At 41.3% G+C, this 8077-nt stretch overlaps 1 protein-coding gene across 1 annotated transcript; it reads left to right on the top strand.

Moving 5' to 3' along the window:
• The first annotated feature begins 904 nt into the window (after nucleotides 1-904).
• Nucleotides 905-5727, top strand: LOC147305493 (uncharacterized). Its single transcript, XM_086277092.1, has 7 exons — nucleotides 905-1104; nucleotides 2382-2717; nucleotides 3373-3687; nucleotides 4209-4346; nucleotides 4595-4690; nucleotides 5228-5268; nucleotides 5572-5727. Exons 1-7 carry the CDS (start codon nucleotides 1065-1067, stop codon nucleotides 5689-5691), a joined length of 1086 nt encoding a protein of 361 aa, XP_086133218.1. The 5' UTR covers nucleotides 905-1064; the 3' UTR covers nucleotides 5692-5727.
• Nucleotides 5728-8077: the final 2350 nt, after the last annotated feature.

Raw genomic sequence — 8077 nt, 5'->3', positions numbered from 1 at the left:
TCAAAGTAACCATCACAGTGAGGTCTCCTTTCAGGGGGAAAGAATAAAGTCTTTAACAGAATGAAGCCAGGCAGCAATAGGAAGATGATTCCCTTTATTGCCTCATTCAGAGTGTGTAACAGTGGGTGTGGTTCTGGAACAAACATCAGGTACATCAACCGTGGAACATAATGCGAACACTGACGAGGATAAACAGATAAACAGATAAACCCTCAGCCTTACACTGGAATTCAGCAACACTTCAAATGTTTCCAAACACATAAGTTGCTCTCTCTCAGTCTCCGGTAGGTCACAAATATCAGATTACAGCTGATTTATTTATTTAATTTGTTTAATATTAAACTTTACTCTGTCAAAAGATGTTTTTTCTGGGTCTCAGGAGGATCAGTTGGCTGAGTGTGACAGTAACATTCCTGCATTCCTGGAACTGGAATATTGAGCTAACTGGAATAATGTTGGGATGTCTGATGTCGGACTGAGGACGTACTGGATGCTACACTGACTCGTGCGTCACCTTGTGGTTCAAAGTGGTATTACATGAGGCTGCCATGTAATACCACTTTGAACCACAAGGTGATTGAAATGTTTGATATAATATCAGAACTGTTGTTCTTTCATATTCTGTTCATAGATGTATTTAAATGTGCAAAGATTTGAAACTCATGTTAAACAAACTGTGAGAAGAAAGAAAGTCTGACTCTTTTCTAACATTTGACCCAAACTGTTTTTCTAAATGATCCCAAACTAAAGTTCATTATCTTCAGATACAGTAAGAGAAATGATGAATGATGAATGATGATCATTGTTGGAGGTTTTGGTCACTGTGCTGAATTTAACAGAGTCAAGTGTCATCATTGTATTTCCACTTTGCACATAATACTATAAATATAAGGAGGAAGCCTGAGGCCCTGCAGCAGACTCACAGACGGATGCAGAGGGGAGGAGTGTAGAGGTGCTGTGGTGTTTGGAGGAGGGACTCCTTCAGTCAGAGAAGTGAGGCGTCACAAGTTCCTGGTTTCCAGTGAAGAAGAAGAGAGGCAGCAGTGAACCATCAGAGCCTCATCATGAAAGTCCGTCACACTCTGATCTGCTGCTTCTTCCTTTGTGAGTACATTCACTTGTTCTTTCTGTCACTCTCCTTCTTCAACATGTTTCTGTTGTTAAACATGATGATCAGAGTCAGCTATGAGTCACTTTCATGGACGCTTCTTCCATTCAAACTGCTTTTATTCATGATTTCATGGATGTGTTTGTGGCCAGTATGGACAGAAGAAACCATCACAGTGAGACATTCATGGACATGTTGCTGCTCACTTTGGCTTTAGGATTCATCCTTTCAAAGATGGTTTCTTACAAGTGTTTGTTACGTCCTCAAAATAACCTGTAATATCAAAGTAAAAACTCCACCTGATACTTTCAGTTATTATTTGAAAATACAAACTTGTTGATCAAGTCAATGAATTTTTCTTTGAAAGACAAAAACACATTTGTTGCTTTTACTGTTACATGTTCATGTTTCTTCACTGTGACTATTCACAGTTCACTCCCACAGTGCATATAGATTTGACAAAATGACATCACTTCCTGCAGACAAATATAAACCTGTGAGTGAAATCTGTCAGCATCTTCAAACCCAGAGTTGTGTGAAAAGTTATTTGCTAATTCTTCTTGTTTGTCCTGTTGGAGCTGAACAGAAATACGACTGCACAGAGTTTAAATGCTGGAATGAACTGAAATCATTCACATAAAGTAACTGACTCACATCAGCTGCTGAGTTTGGCTTCAGAGCTTTGAAATAGAGTCATAAATTACTCAATAACATGTCGTTCATTGCAAGTATTTGTTACGTCCTCAAACAAACTGTAGTCAGTGATATAAAGGGGAAAAACTGCTGCTTTCAATCATCAGATTATTTCATTTACTCAGTAAAACTAAATTACAACAAATAAAAACTTCATCACTGGTTTTGTTGTTGCTTCATGAACTTTGACACCAGCAGTACATTTAAACTAAATGATGACATCACTTCCTGTGGATGAAACACATGAAAAACCTGCATGTTGAGCTGTTGCTTCAATCTCTCAACACATAATTACTACAAGTACCACACAGAGGAGTTATGAGTCATTTACATGTCATGTTTTGTTTATCTTCATCTTTTATTGTCATTTTATTCATGCATAGGAAACATGTTCAGATATATTTTGAGTCGACTGGAAGAAGATTTTCCACCACTTTAGACAATAAAATGTATTTGACATGAATCATTGTTGTTATTCAGACTTTAGTCTCAGTGTGTCTGTGTGTGAATGTTGTGATCAGACTGCAGCTTCTTACAGGAAGTACAAACAGTAACTGTTGATGGTTCATGTTTCCAACAGCTCTGCAGGAGGGAAACCCTGAAGTCACCGATGCTCAGATTCTTCACTATGGAGTCATTGGAGGAGATTTGGAAGCTGGATTCTCCTTTAATTCTCCAGGAACATGGAAGATGTTCTGCAGAGAAGAATGTGAAGGAGAAAACATTCTCATTAATACAACTGATGTCAGAGCTCAAACAGGCAGATACAGCATTGAATATAAAATAGAATTAATTTATGTTTTATCTGTGAGCATCTCAAAGCTGACTGAGTCTGACTCTGGACAGTACAGCTGTGGTTTGGCTGGATCTTCATCATCAGCTTCATTCACACAGTTTGTGATCGTTGTTGCTGAAGGTGAGTTTCTGTTTCAGCTGTGGAAATGTTTAGTTTCTGTTCCTGAAGCAAAGTTTGAGTTTCACTGACAGCTGCTGACGGTTTAAAGAAGCTGAAGTTTGTTCTTCTGTAAACTGTTGGTTACATTTGGACTCCTCTAAGTAACCGATGAACTGCAGCTGGGACACGAGTGTGTGTGAATATTAGTGAGTGTGTCAGCTGATAATGATGTGAATGAAATGTTGATGTCAGAACAGACGCTGATGAATGAAAGAAGATTTTCTGATGTAACTTTGATTTTCTTTGATGAGTTTTTGCTTCTGTGTCGTCGGTTTGATCTTTCCAAGAGTTCCCCTCACAGCAAAATGGATTCTTCCTCAATGAATGTGTGAAAATCACATTCACAACACAAACGTCCATCCAGACTTTAAATGTACTTAAAACCATGAAGGGTTCACAGTTTAGAGTCTATACTTGTCATAAAAGCTGATTTTCATGAATCCAATCAGTCTGATGATGAAGCCGTTTAAATCTCACTTAGTTCAACAGTTCCTCTGTCAGACTGGTTGAACTGGGCAGCTCCCAGTGTAACTGTGGATCAAACTGGAGTTATTGTGATCAGACTGCATCATCTTCAGCACTGATAGTAACTATTGATCGTTTGTCTCTTTAACAGCACTGCTGGATGGAAACGATGATCAGCTGAAACACTTTGATAAAGAAACTGGAAGCTCTCTCACAGTCGGATGTTCCTTTAAACAACCTGGAAACAGAGGGTTCTTCTGCAGAGGAGAGTGTGGAGGAAACAACTTTCTTGTTCTTACACTTGATAACAGAGCTCAGAGAGGCAGATACAAAATTGAATATGCTTCAGGAGTTCTGTATGTGAGCATCACACAGCTGACCAAGTCTGACTCAGGACGGTACAGATGTTTACTGAGTGGATCTTCCAGCAGTTCATCCAGAGACTTTCAGGTCACTGTCACAGACGGTGAGTTTTTACTGACGTTAATCAAATGTTGTCAGAGTGGAGCTGTTCAGCTGTTCCTTATTTCCTGTCATATATCTGCTGTTCCAGTGGTGGATGTTCATGTTGAACACGAGCAAAGTTTCTAATAATGAGCTCAGTGTCTGTACAGTGATCCCTGTGAGCCAACAGCTCAGGCTGCTCTCAGCACTCAGTTTATCTCAACATAGAAACAGAATTATTTAGAAACAAGATTATTTTGAAGTGTGAACTTTGTAAAGTTACTGTGATGGAGAGCAGGAATCAGAGTGTGGAGCTGGAAATGAACAGGTGACCATTAATGTCCCTAAATGTCTTTATTGTTTCCAAGAACCTGATATTTCAACATACATTCATATTTTATTTCATTGTTAAACTATTTTAGTGCATTTTTTTAATCTAAAACTAAATTTTCCAAACTGTTTTTTTCTCAGTCAGTGGATCCATTTAAGGCTCGTTTGATTTCTCAGCTGATTTTTGAATCTTTGTGTTTTTCTTCTTCACAGCTCCAAACATTTATAAGTCAAACTTTCCTCTCTGCTCTTGTTCAGCAGCTGGACCATCAGCCACGACTACAGGAAGCTGCACACCTTCATTAACTTTGACTGGAAGCACTGAGCAGCCTGAAAGAGCAGCATCTGCAGGTACATCCATCTATGAGAGAAGACAGTATGTTTTTAATCAGCCTGTCCTGTGTGGCAGCTTTTCTAATCAGAAGTATGATGTGAGTGTGACGTTGTGCCAAACTCGCTTTCTTTTTCTAAATTCTCTGTGAGCTCCTCTTGTTCATGTAGAACTTTTATCTGTTTGTTTATTCGTTTCACGTCTGTTATTTCACTACATGTGCAACTCATCAATCAATATGTAAAACAAGCTTGTTCTGCTGTCACAGGTGTGCTGCTGTATGTAATCATCTCTCTGCTCATCATCATCATCCTCTCATCACTGACTGTTCTAATAATCTGCATCAAGAGGAAGAGCAGCAGAGGTAAGACAACAGAGACACAGAAACACACAGAACGTCTCGTTTCTAACCAAAAACTCTTTTTTCACTTCACTTGAAGTCTGTTCAAACAGCTGCAGTCAAACATCAAAATATTTCATCCTGCTTGTCCACTTTGGGCTCTAAGAGGAGAGTGGAGTGACTTGTAGAGATGATGTTAAACACTGGAAGTAACTGAATCCTAAACTGTGTCACACATGAACTCTGGACACTGTCAGCAGGATCAGATCCAGATGTTCTCTGCTTCAGACGTGTGAAGTAAAAACAGGAAAAATATACTGACTACACGACCCATGAAAACTGTAAAATAGTATAATTATTGTGGATCACTTCTTCAGTACACAGGAGGAGACTCGAGCAAATGTGAGTCTTTGATTCTGAAGGCAAAGTCTAAAATGAAGCCTAATAAAGTCCAACTAAGCAGGATGAAAGAACGGGAGGGGCAGCAGTGATCTTCAGCCTCACGTGCACTTTGAATGATTGTTCCCTCTAACAGAGGAACATCCTTTGTTTGTTCCACAGGTTTGAGGACCAGAGGAAACTCAGAGGGCACAAACATGGAGGTGACTTTCTTTCTCTTTGGTTCCTCTCACTGTTGACAGACTGCTACTGTAACAAAGAAATAAAGCAGTCACAGTGTGATGGTTCAGTTTGTAGACTGTTCCAGAAATTACAGTCCAAGAAGGTGAATTCAAACAGGTAGGTGACAAAAATGGCCGCCCAGACGGAGACTCCAACAACAAACAGAGACACTGTTGTCTGAGAGGTTCAACGAGGCAACGTGGAAATATTTACCAGCACAAATGATTTAACCAAGTCAGAGTCTCTTCTTTTTATGTGAAGAAGACAGTTTGTCTCTGTTTCAGGACGTCCACTACGAGAACTGTACTCCAGGTTCTACACGTGAAGACTCGACCTACCAGAGCCTCGATCCAGCCGGCAGGGACCAGGACCAGACCTACTCTACACTCACACACCACACATGAGACTCTCTGGATTCACAGCTGGGTTTGTTTCAGTGCCTCAGGTTTAAAGTTGGAACACAAACCCTGAAAACTGTAAATATTGACTCACTTCGGAGTCAGCTTCAAGTGGCTGTTAGAGGAACTGCAGCTGCTGGAACGTCTGCAGGAGGAACCAGCCCCACCAGCCCCCATCATCCTACACGAGTGCCCCGTGGACACTGTGAAGTCTTTCTGCTGCAGTGTGTCATCCATTTGTCTGAGAAGGTGTCTGCAGTCTTCCTTCTCTCCAACACCTCGACACCTCCAGGACCCCGAGACTGACACGAAAAATGTCTTCTGACCCCTCCCACCCTGGACAGAAACAGTCGCTCCCCTCAGTATCATGAAACTGCCAATATTATGTACATGTTATTAAAAACAACAAAACATTACCTCCCCTGATCAGTCTGTTTTTTGTACACTAAGAAAAATAATTAAATGTTATAGATTTCATATTTTACTCAACCCTAAACAGAGACAACTTTGAATTCTTCTATTTTATTTGAGCGTTTCAAGTGAATCCATTGCATTAAATGTTCATTTGGAATCACTTGATGGATCTGCATCAGACGTAACTGAAGTTAATCAGCTGGTTAGCCACACAGAGCTAACAGCAAACCATATAAAACCTTAGCATACGCAGCAGCTACAAGGATGGTGTTCTTATTCTATTATTATTACAGTGGTTGAAACATAATAAGTCTGCCTTCACTTTGTAATCCACATCAGTCCTGCTGCAAATCCCACATTTCCACAGCGTTCCTGTGACTTTTGGTGTTCTTTAGGTCAGCACTATGTTGGTGTTTGTATTGAATCAGATTATTTGTATGGAACAGACTTTGGTGTCACACCAGTTTGTACTACAGGATGGAGTAGGGAGCTGATGTGGGGTCCAGTCTGTGAAAGAGCAGCTGTTCCAGTTACCCTAACTTACAACAACAACACAAGCAGTGGATGTGATGAGCAGAGATGGGCCGTTACTGTAATCTGATTACTTTTTTCAAGTAACTTGACCAACACTGGTGATGAGCACGTTACCTACTGAACTGTAAACGGAGGAATTTCTGATCATCTGTGGATCATTTTTGTTAACTGCTTATTCAGCTGAGGGTCACAGGGGTGGAGTCTGTCCCAGCTGTCACAGGGAGAGAGGCGGGTCCACCTGCACAGGTCGCAAGTCAGAAAGGACAGAAACCACACTCTCTCATATACACACCTATATGTTTTGGGCACAACCTGACAACCGTCTCATTGGACCGTGGGAGAGCACATGAATGTCACAGAAAGACCCCAGCTGACCAAGACCCTTGAACCTGGAGACTTTAATCTGGGCAGCAGTGCCTGACATCACCTCACCGCCCCGACGTCAGGCTCTAATCTTGTGTTTGTGTTTTACTCCAGGGCAGCTGCCGTGACACCGTCACCTGGAGGAGTTTTAGTTTAGAACTCCTGTTATCAGATACATGGATATAAAGTCTTTACTTTTTATGTGTCTTTATGCAATACACGTGGATTCTGTCAACTCAGTATTAATATTCAAGTCAAGCCAGCTTCATTTGAACAGCACATTTTAAAAATAATTACTCCATTACTAAAATAATCAATAGCTGCAGCCCTACAGCTGTCCCCACCTGAGGAACTGGCGCGGGTGCAGGGGCGGGCCGGGCCCTGGTCGCTCTCACCCCGGGAACAGGGATGGGTGAAGGAGCAGGTTCAGGAGAAGCCCCAGGAACTGGAGGATAGACTGTGCTGGGGTGAAGCTGCAGAACAGGAGGGCCAATCTGAGCCATACTTGGGAGTGATAACTGCTATTAACAGCCATTGGATAGAGTGATAACCATGGTGGGTCTAGTCAGTATAATCAGCAGTAAATGAGTGTGTGGGTGAAGAAATGCTGCACACAGTGCTGTTTGATTCAAGAACCCAAAGCAAAACTCAAAAAGTGTCTCAGGGAGGGGAACCAGCCAGATGTTGTCAGTGTCACTGGTGGAAATCCAGCTGCACTAACCCTCCAGTACATGAGACCTGCCACACAAACAGGCCTACAGAAAGACAGGGTGGAGTGATTCAGCACACAGTACACAGGCGGCTGCTGGCTGCAGACAGGCTCATTACATACAGAGACGTTCTCTTCACACCGATGCAAATAAAAGAAATTATATGACAGATTTTACAGATGTATTTAGCAGTCAGTCAGCACTTTGAGGTTTTTGATTCCATAATAGTTGTTGTGAAATCAGAGTAAGAACAGTGGGCTGGACCTGTCTGGGAACTTTGTCTCAAACTGAGAAAGAGCTCCATCGTCATACATTAGTCTGAAGGTAACAATGTTGAGAAATGCGAGAGCTTGTAGAATATTTCGAATGAG

The sequence above is a fragment of the Aulonocara sp. 'chitande type north' Nkhata Bay genome, linkage group LG20, assembly GCF_057382095.1.
Source record: "Aulonocara sp. 'chitande type north' Nkhata Bay isolate Kocher_YH1m ecotype deep benthic linkage group LG20, A_spYH_male_GT1.1, whole genome shotgun sequence".
Taxonomy (NCBI): Eukaryota; Metazoa; Chordata; class Actinopteri; order Cichliformes; family Cichlidae; genus Aulonocara; species Aulonocara sp. 'chitande type north' Nkhata Bay.
The sequence above is the reverse complement of the archived record's forward strand: the minus strand, read 5'-3'. Positions and strand labels throughout refer to the sequence as shown.

Bases quoted from the DNA above. Each gene is read 5' to 3' on its own strand.
- LOC147305493 (XM_086277092.1), top strand. From the start codon at position 1,065: ATGAAAGTCCGTCACACTCTGATCTGCTGCTTCTTCCTTT. The intron at 4,347-4,594 runs GTACATCCATCT...CTGCTGTCACAG, and splicing joins TGAAAGAGCAGCATCTGCAG to GTGTGCTGCTGTATGTAATC. The intron at 4,691-5,227 runs GTAAGACAACAG...TTTGTTCCACAG, and splicing joins CAAGAGGAAGAGCAGCAGAG to GTTTGAGGACCAGAGGAAAC.